Here is a 13,744-nt window from a genome sequence, read left to right as displayed (position 1 = left end):
TGTTAGGGTGTGTTTACCCAGTGCATGGAGGGCATTGAGGAACATTCTCTGCATTAAATGATGGGTTTTCCCATCCTTGTTTTTTTGCAATGGCCCAGTGCTCTTTGTCACGAGTATGTTTCTAAGCAGAACCATTTTGGCACTTCCTCACACAGTACATCCTACTGTCACAATTGCACCAATGCATTCTGGGACTCCTGAAGCACCTGTTCTCCTTCAAGTGGCTCCTGCATATGCCCACTCCTGATGCACCAGCCATGTGTAGCTCAAATGTTAGGACCTTGCTAATGGTGTCCATTTGAGTGCTCATGCACTCCTCTTGCCATACTTTCCACACTGTATGGATGAGACTGTAAAAGGGGTGCGGTGTGTTAGCTCTCTTAGTTCCATCCAACTCTGTGCAACTGTGATAAAGTAGGAACCTACCCAGACCTCATGTTTGGATCTTTCTCTTAGATAATGCACAGTTAGTTACGAAATGCTAGTTTTAGATACAGTTACTGGTTTTAGTTTAATTAGCATTTTTTGTGTTAGATCGCATAGCATTCATAAGCTTTAGGTCTGTACTAAGACCTGATGGCAGATCCGAAAATAAAAACAAATAAAGCTTTAAACAATGTGGATTCTGCTCTTCAGTCTTTCTAGCTTTGGATGCTCATACACTGTCTTGCCTGCCTTAGTGAGGGACCTTCACCCTCCAGGTACTCCATCTGCAACATCTTTACCCTGAGAGTATAGAGGAAGGGACAGAATGGACAACAAGTAATTGTCATCGAGGAAGTGATTGCAGCTCTACCTGCCAGATTGGGTAATATGGTCGGTTCCAAGAAGTGATATACACCAGTCTTGGCACTGGACACATCGAAGGATGAGTCGATGACATAAACCTACATATCAGAAATCTATGGAGAGAACCGTCAGTGAGATGGCCATCCGTCACAGCCTCTGTGAGGAGAGCCAATCCACGAACGAGAAGCTCCTCGGATCCTACTACATTGGAGTCAAGTAGAGGACCATTGTGTAAAGACTCTGGAAGTAGAGCTAAGAAACACGCAGCTGTGACACCAAATCCAGCTGTTGTTCTGGTTGCCAGAGACTTTGATCCAGTAGGAAAATCGAAGGATCCAAAGATTCACTTATCAAGACAAAAAGAGGCAGCAAAAGTTAGTATCGGATCCGAGTATCTGTTCCGATTCCCTTACCCAACCTTCTCTGACGGTACTGGCACAAACCCATCATTCTGCTCCAATGCCGCCGCCTCAATCAAATTTAGAGAGAGAAGAACTACAGAAGAGAAGGAACTCCTCTCTCTAGATTTGACTGTAGTAGGGAACAGAAGGGTAAAAGAACAACAAATGTCTTCTCCTCTTCCATCCCCCTAACACAGCATTGGGTTCCCCAGTAGGTTTCTTTCCTATATTGGGTCCACTACTATCTCCTCTTGGCTCCTGGTTGTGTCTGAGTGGCCGGTGCCGTCTTTGTTCTGTCCACCATTAAAGAGAAAATGATTGGGCTCTCAACCTTTCTCAGAGAACCCCCGTAGCGGGGTTGTATTATGAATTGGACCCAAATATGGACTACTGGCCTGATTGGAAAATGCTCCCATGGCACAGAGATCGTCTTATTGGTCAACTCCATCTTACTAACCAGATCTGCAGCACTAAGGGTATAGTGGACACCTTCAGTCACCAGCACCATTGGAACTAGGCCCTACAGAACTAAAGATACAGGATCTATTGATATCACATAGGAAAGGAGATCAGTCTCTCTTAAGCATGATTCTTTGTCTGATGTAGAGGAGCAGATCACCCTTCAGGAGTTTAAAGAATTATATCCTGAAACTGACAATCTGATATCTCCTGAAGAGAACCTAGGTGTCTACGCTGTCACATCTCCATCAAAGGAGAAAGCAGCCTTTCAGATATTAGCTTAGTTTATATCATTTCCCAGGAGGGAATTTCTTTTTCATACTCTCCTGGTGCCAGTTTCCTTAGTAGTGGAAGCAGCTGTTTAAAGATCTAAGAGTGGTTCAGTTTACTTTACTCGTTTGGATAAACACAAAATGATGATGAATGAACTGGGAAGAACAGTTTTCTCTTCCGTGTAGAGCATAAGAGTTGTGAACTACCAAGTTTTTATGGCACATTACCAATACTGTCTTTGGAAGAAAATGTCAGCCTTTACTAAAAGTCTATGCCAGATGAACAAAAGAAACTTGTTAATGCTTTTGTTACAGAGAACCAGCAAGTAGTAGTAAAGGATGCATTGCAAGCATCTTTAGATTCTTCAGATTAGACAGCTAAAACTGTAGTATCTGCAGTTCCTCTTGGATGATATGTCTCGCTCAAATTTTCTAGACTACCCTGAGAAACTAAAGCTGATATAGAAGATTTTCCCTTTGAAAGAGAAGGCCTATTCAGGACCAAGACTAATGACTTTCTGAAGAAGATGAAGAAAACAAATTATGCAGCAAGACCTTTGGATGTTGATTAGCAAGCCCAGAGAAGACCAGGACTACCATATTTAGGTACCAAAGATAGCTTCCTTCATGGCCATCTTCCCTTTTTTTCCAGTACAGAGGAGATATTATTAGCAACAGCAATACCTTCCTCAACAGTCTTTCCAGCAGAGGAGAAGAAACTTCAAAACAAGGGCAAAAGGTAAGCAAACATCTTTGGCAGCTATAGTGTTGAACCTTAGCCCAGAAGTTTGAGGCATTTCATAAGGACTGCAATCAAATCTTGACCAACTGCTTACTTTTCCCTCTTCAGCGAGCTACTTTATCAATATTTCTACTGTTGGACTTCTATAACTATGGACAGGTGGATTTTAGAACTCATCCGCACTGGGTATTCAGTTCTATTTGAATACCTCACCTCTTCCAACTGACCCTCCCTGTTTCTGTTAAGGAGCCTCTCTCACAAAAACCTGTTAAAAAACGAGGTTCTGGCTCTGCTCAAAATGGGAGCTGTAGAAGAAGTACCAGGGAGATTCAAGGTGCACAGGATTTTATGCAAGGTATTTCATAATCCCCAAGAAAGATGAAGGCCTTTGACTGATTCTAGACCTTAGGAAACTCAATACATCTCTCAAGAAGTTCCATTTCCATATGTTAACTCTAGTTCTGTCATACCCTCCCTTTCTCCAAAAGATTGGTTTTCAGCCATTGATTTGAAAGATGCCTACTTTCACATTGCTGGAAGTCATGTATATCAGAAGTACTTTTGATTCACAGTGGAGAGAGGACTATTTTCAGTACAAGGGCCTTCCATTTGAACTTTCTCCTGTCTCATGGCATTTATTAAACGTCTATTGGCAGTGGCAGCTCACCTAACAAAAGAGGAATTTGTATTCCTGTATCTCGATGATTGGTTAATAAGGCCCATCAAATGATCATCTAGTCATTGCCATCCTTTGCATGTGTACTCTCTTCAGAAGTCTATTTCAGGATACACCAGAAAAAACCCCACTGTTACAGCCGTCTCAGAGAATTCCTTTCATAAAGGAGTATCAGAGTAACAGCCGTGTTAGTCTGTATTCGCAAAAAGAAAAGGAGTACTTGTGGCACCTTAGAGACTAACCAATTTATTTGAGCATGAGCTTTCGTGAGCGACAGCTCACTTCATTGGATGCATACCGTGGAAACTGCAGCAGACATTATATACACACAGAGATCATGAAACAATACCTTCTCCCACCCCACTGTCCTGCTGGTAGTAGCTTGTCTAAAGTGATCATCAAGTTGGGCCATTTCCAGCACAAATCCAGGTTTTCTCACCCTCCACCCCCCCACACACAAACTCACTCTCCTCCTGAAAGCTCATGCTCAAATAAATTGGTTAGTCTCTAAGGTGCCACAAGTACTCCTTTTCTTTTTATAAAGGAGTATGTAGAGGCCACTCAAAGGAAAAATGAAAGTTACTTGTAACCAAAATTCTTTGAAGTGGGACTCTGCATATTCACACCCCCAACTCACCTTCCCCTCTTCCTTGGGAGTCTTAATTATAACCTGGACCAGAGGAGGTGGTGGGAAGGAACTGAGGTGGCCAGAGCTCCAAAAGGCTCCACACTCCAGAAGGCATTTCTAGCTAGGTTCCACCATCTGAGCTGTACGTGGCTAGTGCATCTCATGAATATGTAGCATGTGTCTTGAAGAACGTCATTTACAAGTAACCAATGTTCATTTTCATAGTGCTTGGTGTCATTGCTGAGAGCAAGGACTTTGGGACAGTTTCAAAATATCTAGATTTTACTCGTTCCTCTAGATTTGATCTAAAGACCATCCTAGGCAATGCAGACTGCTAGGACAACCAACACTAGAACGTTGCTTGGTGTGGGTGTTGTGTGTGGATGCACGAAGTTGTACCAGTGTAGCAAGCTGAAGGGTTCCATTCAAGAATGTGTCACAATGGCTCTTCACCTAATATAGATAGGACTTGAGAAATCTGACATGGAAGTACTTTTATTTGCTGTGTGTTTTTTTGCTCTCTGTCAGCCATCATTCCTTGTCACAAGTCCAGCTTGTGAATGCTGGACTGCTGTCATTGAATATTCTTTACGAATAAAACCTTTTGTTTTTGAAAGGTCAAGGAATACTTCCATAACAAATTACACTGACTTGAACAAAGAAGTGCTGAAGTTGTGTGGAAGGGAAGAAAAGTGAAGTCCAACTTTTAGGCCTTAACCGTCTTGCCAACATTGCTTTAAATTTTATCTAGATGGTTATTTTTTTCCATTGGTGAGCTGTAGAATTCACTCTTGTTTACTATGTAGGGTTTTTAGCATGCTAATCTCTCTCCCACTTTCCTTTCCCCCTCCCCGCCTCCCTGTCCCCCCACCACCACCACACACTTTGTCATTGGGAAATCGTACATTATACATTGTCTGTTTGTGTTCCAGTTGTACATGTATCAGCTGTTCCGGAGTTTAGCCTATATCCATTCCTTTGGAATCTGCCATCGGGATATAAAACCACAGAACCTCTTGCTGGACCCTGATACAGCTGTCCTAAAACTCTGTGACTTTGGAAGGTAAGTCTGTCTCTTTGGCCTGGTCTACAGTACACGTAACACTTATACTGGCATAGCTAAATTACTTAGGGATGTGATTTTTTGTTATAATTATGCCAGTATAAGCCCTGATGTAGACACACTTATGTCTGTATAAAGGTGCCAGTATACCGTATGTCTCTTTGGGTTCTACAGAATCACTTTTATGCTAGTATAAACTGTCTCTACACTAGAAGGGCTTGCCAGTGTAGCTATGCCAGCAGTGTTTTTCTAGTGCAGACAAGCTCTTTGTATTCTAAAGCCTGGTTAAAACTAATTTATCTGAAGAGAACCATGACTTAATTCGTCACAGAGACTTTTTATATTATGTAAGACAGAATCTAGATAGGGTTCCCTTCTAGCTGGGAAAGGGTGAGCACAGAGGCTTTCTTCGTGCGTGTGTGTGTGTATATATAATTAACTCAGAGAGAGAAAGGGATTGCGTGAATGCAAGAGGATTCAGAAGAAGGGGAATTAAAAAATCAAAATAAGAAATTGTATAGGTATGTTTTAAGAAAATAGTATACAGATGTGTAGAGAAAATATAGTGGCTAAGAAAGAACAGCTATCCGAGTTTAACTATTGAGTGATGGGTGTGATACAATAACCTCAATAGAAAAATATAATGCTAATCCAGTACTTCTTGAATATGTATGTTTGTTTATACCAATTAGTATAGTGTTTCAAATACTAAAGGACTTAATCAGCCAGAGATAATAGACTTTTAATGAAGGGTCTTAGATACTGGGATTTACAAGGCTTTTGTCTAAAGCAGTGGTTCCCAAACTGGGGTTTGCGAACCCCTGGGGGTTCACAGAACGTTACTGGGGGTTCACCAGAAAAATTTCACTAATGGCGGCCAGAGGACCCTGGGCATTGGAGGAAGCAGGTGGGACCTGGTTGCAGGGCAGACAGCCCGAGCCCCAGGGAGAGCGGGGCCGGGCAGTTGGGGCTGGCAGCCCAAGTGGGGGAGCTGGCAGCATGAACCCCAATGCTCTGCGTGGGGCTGGCAGCCCGAGCCCCAGGGGGAGCAGGTCTGGGCAGTTTGGGCTGGCAGCCCGAGCCCTGCCCCCGTCAGCGTGGGAGTCGGCTGCCCGAACCCCAGCGCTCTGTGTGGGGCTGGCAGCCCGAGCCACAGGGAGAGTGGGGCCGGGCAGTTGGGGCTAGCAGCCCCGGCGGTCAGTGGGACCTGCAGCCCGAGCTCAGTTGACGGGGGTCCAGCAGCAGGAGCCCCACGGAGTGCAGAGGAAATTTTAAACTTAAATCCCTGGAAATATTCATTTTTAGGAGGGGGTTCACGAAATTTCACAATTTAGCGAAAGGGGTTCGCAGGCTGTTAAAAGTTTGAGAACCACCGATCTAAAGTCACATTCGTTTTCTGGTATCCATAGAGCAGAATTGTCACTAGATGCTTAAAGCTGTAAATCTCTTTATATGGGCAAGATCACTGGTAGAAGTCAGGAATCCACTTCCTTTCTCTGTGAGTCCCTTCCCCAAAATGCCCTTTAGCTGTAGTAGACTGAAGTTAACTGGGAGAGTGTGTGTGTAAGAGATGTCACCAGAGCAGTTGTTGCTAAACGAGCTTGGCCACTGTAAATTGGAACTTCGGTTGTTTGAAGTGCTATAGATTCATGCCCGGTGGTTCCTTCAGGAATCTTCTCCCTGAGATTGTAACAGGAGATTGGTAAAATAAGAATGATAGACGGCAAAACTTACTTTAATTTTGCCTGTAAAAAACCACTATTTAGCTACATAGGATGCTCCATGGAAAAAATGGGAGTTTCCGATCAGGTTAAATGAGAGAGACTAAATATTCTGGGATTTTTTGGGGGGTTTTCAGTGAAACTGAGCTTTTGATTTGAATTGCTTCCACAGCATATGGACAGCATCAGATTACCAACTCTTTAAGCTGCATTGCTTTTTTGAATGATGATGATCCAACTCAAAGTGCATGTTGAAGTCTAACTCACATGTTTGAGACACAAAAATCTTTTTAAAAGATTACAATACATGACGCTAACACCAAAGGAGAAGGAATCAATGACCTGAAGGCAAAACAGGGAGAATGCTACTTTTAGATTTTGACAGATACTAAATGTCTTGTCTGCCCCCCTCCAGAAAAAGCCCCACACCAATTAACCCATATTGCTATCATTTAAAAGCAAAGTAATCAGGAGCATTCAATAGAAGCTCTTTGTTAGATTGGGCTAATTTCTGAAACCTGGAGTGAATCTTCTCTCAAGAATGTACATTGGGGTTTCATACTGTCCAGAAGACCGCAGAAGGAGAATTAAAGATAGAGAAAACTAGGGGATGAGTTGGGAAGGGAGAAGATAAATCCCTAGATTTGCATCTAGGACGAGAGTGGTCAAATATCCAGTGAAACACAAAATGTACAATGTTTCAGTATATGTTGAAAACATGGCTTTGGAAGTTTACATTTCTACTTATTTAATTTTGCAAAACCCTTTTATTTAGAATCTAAATGGTTAGTATGAATTACATTGATGTGCCTTTAGAGCAACTGGAGCAGCCATAGTAGTAACTTAGTGCCCTGCCATGTGCGGGAATCTTCATTTGGATCTGAGCTTCTCCTATTGTCCCTTGATTTTATATATGGTTGTGTTGTACAAAAAGATGCTGTGGACATAGCGCAGCTGTGTGTGTTGTAATCATTTCAGCTGTGTGGTACAAACTGGTTACAAAACCATGATTATACTGAAGTGTAGATAGCACTAGCCTCTGTTTGCCAGAAGCTGGGAATGGGCAACAGGGGATAGATCACTTGATGATTACCTGTTCTGTTCATTCCCTCTGAAGTACCTGGCATTGGCCACTGTCGGAAAACAGGATACTGGACTAGATGGACCTTTGACCTCTGACCCAGTATGGCCATTCTTATATCTTCTAAAAGCTACTGTGGTTCACACTTTGCTTCTACTGCCCACCCCATATAATGTTGTCCATCTATAGCAGCTAAAGCTGTGGGAGTACAGTAGACAATAGAATAGATACGTTCATTGCCTGATGTTGCAAATTAAACTTCTTGAGTTCCTTCATTTTCTTCGGTGGGGGGATATTACCTGAGGTGACTGCTGCTTTGGCAGAGGCAATTCTACGGTAGTTTAGGGCCCAGGCGGGCATTGTGCAATGCAGACAAAGCCTTAATGTTAAGTTAGGGCAGAGCCCACTTTCAGGTGCCTGCAGCCTGCTCTTTCTCCTATTCGTCCCAGTACAAAAAATAAAAATAACCTACCATGCCTTCCTAAGCAGTATAGAACCAAAGGAGTGCTGATGTGGTCATAAAGAAAGGTGATATTTAGGTTTGACTGAGTGAGTGGTAGGGGGTTTTGAACCTCAACAGCTGACTAAATTTGACTGAACCGTACTCTGTCCAGCCTTTATCCTCTGTAAATAAATCTTTGCACCCAGCAAAGTAGTAGAGTGTTATCCAGGAATATGAACCTATTTGTCCACTGGATTGTGCTCAGGATGTCCTTTGGCATGGCCAATGTGTTATCATAAGGTAACTGGCTGTTGGGTTGAATTGATTTGACAGGTAAAAAAAAAAAAAGACTTTGTCACATGCATCTATGACGGGTTAGTCCCCTCCTTCCGGGATGCCACCTGATGTACTGGGGTTTCACTGAGCCTCTCCTGCTCGACCAGCCTGGGTTCCCTCTCCCTGCTTTGCTGAATTTGGCTCTCCGGCCTCTTGCAACACATGCACACAGGTAGGGCAATACCCCACTGCAGACACAGACTGAAGTCAGCTCTGTGTGAGAGGACTCACCCAGCACTCACATGCACACCCATTTTGGGAGATAAACCCAAAATAATACTGTCTTGCACTGTATAGAAAAATCTGCACCGCGCAAGCTCATAAAATTTCACCCTCTTCGTCAGTGTGAAGAGAGATGTGCACTACTTCTTGTCCCCCCGGTTAGAAATTACGTAAACTCGGTTTAATAATAAAACAAATTTTATTAACTATAAAAGGCAGATTATAAGTGATTAAGGGATAGCAAACAGAACAAAGCAGATTACTAAGAAAATAAAACAAAACATGCAAAGTAAGCTTGATTCACTAAAGAAACAGGTTACAAAATGTAATTGCTCACCCTAAATGTTGAATTAGGGTGCAGAGTTTCTGTAGCTTAGAGTTCCAGTTATTTCTTCTTACAGACTTGACCCCTGCCTTTCCCTTCAGGTTAGTTTCTTTGTCCCTTCAGTTTCTTCAGCAGTCCTTCTTCTTGGGTAGGCAACGGAGGAGAGTCCCATTTGCCTTCCTCCCCACCCTTAAATAAGATTTACATAAGGCGGGATCTTTTGTTTCCCATACTTGACCCCCCTCTCCTTTTAGTGGAAAGTTACAAGAAGTCCAAGATAATGTTTAGTATCCGGTGACAAGACTACCTGACCTAGTAGGGTCACAGCTTTGTCCCAGGACGCCTCCCAGGAAGGAGAGAGATTAGTGTCTTGTTGTTTCTTCCTAATGGCCCATCAAATCTGGTGGCCTGTTATCTGGTGGGTGTCTTCCCAATACACACCCTGTTGTAATTGTTACGTAGTCCATATTCCTAACTTTAGGTACAGAAATGACACAAGCATATAAATTGGATAATCGCATTCTCCAATGATATCTTACGTGAGCCATCTTGCATAAAACATCTTAGTTATGCCATATTCATACCATAACAATATTTCTATGAAGAATATGGGATGTAATGTCACAGCATCAATACAGAAGTAGTTTGGAAATGGGGGTGGGGGGAGAGAGAAATAAAACTAAGTTTGCCTATGCTGAAGTGTGGTAAAATCTTCTGTCACTGAAGATTTCTGTTTTGCTTCTATCTAGTGCAAAGCAGCTGGTTCGCGGAGAACCTAATGTCTCATACATCTGCTCTCGGTACTACAGGGCACCAGAGTTGATCTTTGGAGCCACCGATTATACCTCCAGTATAGGTATGTATATCTTTTTGTGTATTGTTCTCTGTACTGACTGCACTGTTTTTGATTGCTTTTATTGTGGACAAAATAGATTTATAAATAAGTTTATAACTGTCCCAAAGTGCTCAAGTGTGACCCTTGAAGGGAGGACCTGGTTATAGGTGGTCAAAGATGGTTCTTAAAATAAATGCATGTCCATTCATCTTTCTGAAGTTATCACTACATGATTTTCTAGCTTCTAGACTTCTGTGTGGGTTGGGAGGTTATTCGTGTTTGGCTAAAAGTCAAACTTCAAACAGTTTTTTTTTTTTTTTCCAGCTGTCCAAACAATTTCAGTGGAGCAGTTTTCTTGCTCAAGTGTTTGGTTGAATTTTATTAAGTATTTTTAATAAGAATGAAAATGGAGTTGGGTGTTGGCTTTACAGTCTCTTGGAAAAACTCTGGGCAAGGATCTGTGTACTTTATAGGACATTAAAAAGTCTCAACAATTTAAATCAAATATGATAATGAATAATATAATCCGTGTAATAACCCCATTTGTTTGTTTTGATATTCAACTTATTTTATGCTGTCCCCCACACCTCAAGTTTTCAAAATGTCAAGGATTATTTTTTTTGTTTAGATAACTAATAACTGCATCATAGAAGCTGTCAAGAAAGCTGGCACTTTCATTAGCCAGAGAGTGAAGACTTGGGGCTTCTGGTACCTGTGGAGGCATAGGAGGCAGGAGATTTCTACTAAAAATGAACAGCAATGAAATCGCTAACACTGTTGGTAGTTTTGGTTTTTAAATCACAGAATACATAAGGACCCTGTCTGTGGACTGGCATTAAAGGGATCATAATTCAGATCTCAAGCTTCCTGATCTGGGGACTTACTATGTCTATTCCAAGTGGTTGTGAGTGTTTTGCATTTCATATGGGCCTTGTCTGCACTAGGAGAAGGAGGTGCTTTTAAAAACATACTAGTGATCACATTTTAAAATATTTCTTGGTACCTACTGTAGGCAAGATGTAAAACCTTTAAAAATGTTAGGAAGTCATGGTCAAGCATGGGAAGAGTCTAGAATTGACCGTAACCAGTTAGCATATTTTAAGGGTGTTAAGCCCTGTCATACACCAAGTGCTTAGTGGTGTTTAAAAACTAATTAAAACAGGTTAGCTGATATAATTTTAAAAAACATCTTTTTTCCTAATCTAGACAGCCACAAGCAGCACCCCTTGGCTTTTGCTTAGACCTATGATGAATCCGGTGGAAATACAAGCACTTAGTTTCTAAAGACTGCACATATCCTTGCTACTTTTCTCCCAAATGAAGTGATCCACCTGTATGTGACACAACCATACATGATACCACAGAGGATTCATGAACAAGCATTACGTGTAGAAGTAATCTGCGGAAACTATTACTCTGTTTTCAGGCAAATGTTCTGTTGTAATGAAACAAATATTGTAGGCGCCACTAACAGAGACGGTTATAAAGTTGAAAAACACTTCTCATTTAAAGTCTTTCTACGTGAGAGTGCTTTTCAGAACTCTCACCTTTTCTGAAGCCTTTCCTGGTAATGTTTTCCATGCTTGATTTTTCTTTGGAGGTGAATTTTTGTTTGAAAGTTTGAACCAAATCTGTGCAAAATTTTTGGAGTTCTGGGCACATTAAACACTGTAAAAATATTCGTTTGTAAGTGCTGTTGTAGAGATTGATAAATATGAAAACAATCTGCATGAAATTGACTGTTAGCATTTAACTTGAAAAATAATACACAGCAAATTCTTGCTTCCCTCCATCTCAAGCCCCCCCAACCAAAAGAATCCTTACCTTCATGGAGAGGAAAAAGTTTAAAATTATAGGCATATCCTGAAAATTTAGTCTCTTGAGTTTGGCTGCATTTTGCAAAATACTACACATTTGGGGCTTGCATTTTTTTAACCCAGTGCAAAGAGTCTTCACAAAGTAAACAGATATACAGCTGCCCAGCTCAAAAACTCTTGACAGGCAAAACAGCAGCAGCAAAAGTGGGAACTCACCCTCCCTTCCTTCATTGGCTTCAGAGAGGCGTGAACTTCAAAGCCAAACTGAAACTATTTACATACCAGCATAAAAGCACAGATCGTTTTTGTTAAAGGGAAGAGAAAAAAATTAAATCTTTCAAAAGAGTCATTAATGTGTCATTAATATTGCACAGTTTAAATAACAGAAAAGTCAGGAAATGGTCCAGCACTTCCAAAAACAGTATTAACTTGGCCACATTGAACATATGTATATGTTTTCTTTTCCTGTTTTTCTAATTGAATGTGTAGCATAACCCTGTTCTTTTGGTAGGATAGAATGGATCCTGTAAACATACAGTCTGGGCAACAAAACCAAGCAAATACTGCTATCAGAATCTTAATTTTTACACTTTCTGACTTTTAACTGGTCCTGCTTAAAGTTATATTAACTTATTTTATTGCATTTAATAATATATAACCAGAAGTATGTTTCAGGGGTAGAATGTTTTTTTCAAGGTTATCCATGAGGCATCAGCTACTCTTGAACGATAGTGGTACTTCTGAGTGCAGCTATAGTAACACGATATAATGCAGCAACCATTGGAACTGCCCCTGTTCCAGATATGCTTCTCAAACCCCTTCTGTAGCTCTGCATGTGAATCTGTGCATAAAGAACAGACATAAATGTACAATGACACTATGATGGCACAAGAGCAACAGTGCAGTCTCAGTGCATCACACCCATGTCAGCGGTTGGTTATGATGTTCTTCATTGTAACTAACGTGTTCTAGTCTGCCTGTTTTCAGTATCTAGGTTGTAGTCTACCTGTCAGCTATTTATAGTCATCATGACTGACCTGGACATATGAGAATCTAAGTTTTGGTACAAAATAGGTCTTTTTTGACTGTAGAGATCAGAAACAGAAATATAAACAGTCTCTTTAAAAAGAAAAAAATATCCTCAAAGTGCATGACTTCAAGGAAGTTTATGGACTACAATCTAAAAATGACATGTTTTTAAAAAGCCCTACAGATGCATGAATCCTGTAAATGACCACATGATATTGTTATCACCTTCATCATCACTGTGTCCCTCAATCTCTGTGTTTGTCATCTCTCGTCCTTATCTTATGTTGTAAGTTCCTCTGCACTGACACTCCATTTCAGTTTTGTAAAGCACAGTGCAAATTTATGATATTGTATAAATAAGGCTGCGTGTCTATCACGGAGGTCATGGATTTCATGACGTTCTGTGACCTCCGTGACTTCTGCAGCGGATGGTGTGGCTGGCTCCAGGGTTGCTCGGGCAGCTGCACTGTCTGCTGCTGGGGCAGTCTCTGGCCACCGCGCTCTCCTCTACCTCCCCCCCCCACCCCCGCAGCAGAAGTAGTTTGGGTGTGGAAGGGGGCTTGCGGGTGTGGGAGGGGGCGGCGCTTACCTCTGGGCACTCCCCTGAAGCGGCCAGCATGTCTCTGGAGCTCCTAGGCGGAGGGGCCAGGGGCCTCTGCGTGCTGCCCCTGCCTGCAGGCACCGCCCCCGCAGCTCCCATTGGCTGCGGTTCCCAGCCAATGGGAGCTGTGGAACCAGTGCTCGTGATGGGGGCAGTGCGTGGAGCCCCCCGGCCTTCCTTCCCCCTAGGGCCATGCCAGCCGCTTCCGGGGAGCCGCGCAGAGCTGGGTAGGGAGCCTGCCAGCCCCGCCCCAACCCCCGCAGCACCAGTGGTGGTCCCGGGCCGCTGCCCCTCCCCTGCAGCAC

General features: G+C 42.3%; 1 protein-coding gene across 6 annotated transcripts in view; it reads left to right on the top strand.

Moving 5' to 3' along the window:
• Window positions 1-13,744, top strand: part of GSK3B (glycogen synthase kinase 3 beta) — a 270,397-nt gene that overhangs the window by 150,300 nt on the left and 106,353 nt on the right. For all 6 annotated transcript variants that reach the window (XM_048818908.2, XM_048818892.2, XM_048818885.2 and 3 more), the window contains exons 5-6: window positions 4,900-5,030; window positions 9,907-10,013. In XM_048818908.2, the coding sequence (XP_048674865.1) occupies window positions 4,900-5,030; window positions 9,907-10,013 (238 nt within the window). The remainder of the gene's footprint in view (window positions 1-4,899; window positions 5,031-9,906; window positions 10,014-13,744) is intronic.

This window comes from Caretta caretta, chromosome 1 (assembly GCF_965140235.1).
Source record: "Caretta caretta isolate rCarCar2 chromosome 1, rCarCar1.hap1, whole genome shotgun sequence".
In the NCBI taxonomy this organism is placed as follows: domain Eukaryota; kingdom Metazoa; phylum Chordata; order Testudines; family Cheloniidae; genus Caretta; species Caretta caretta.
Note: the sequence above shows the minus strand (reverse complement) of the source record. Positions and strands in the feature narration are given on the sequence as shown.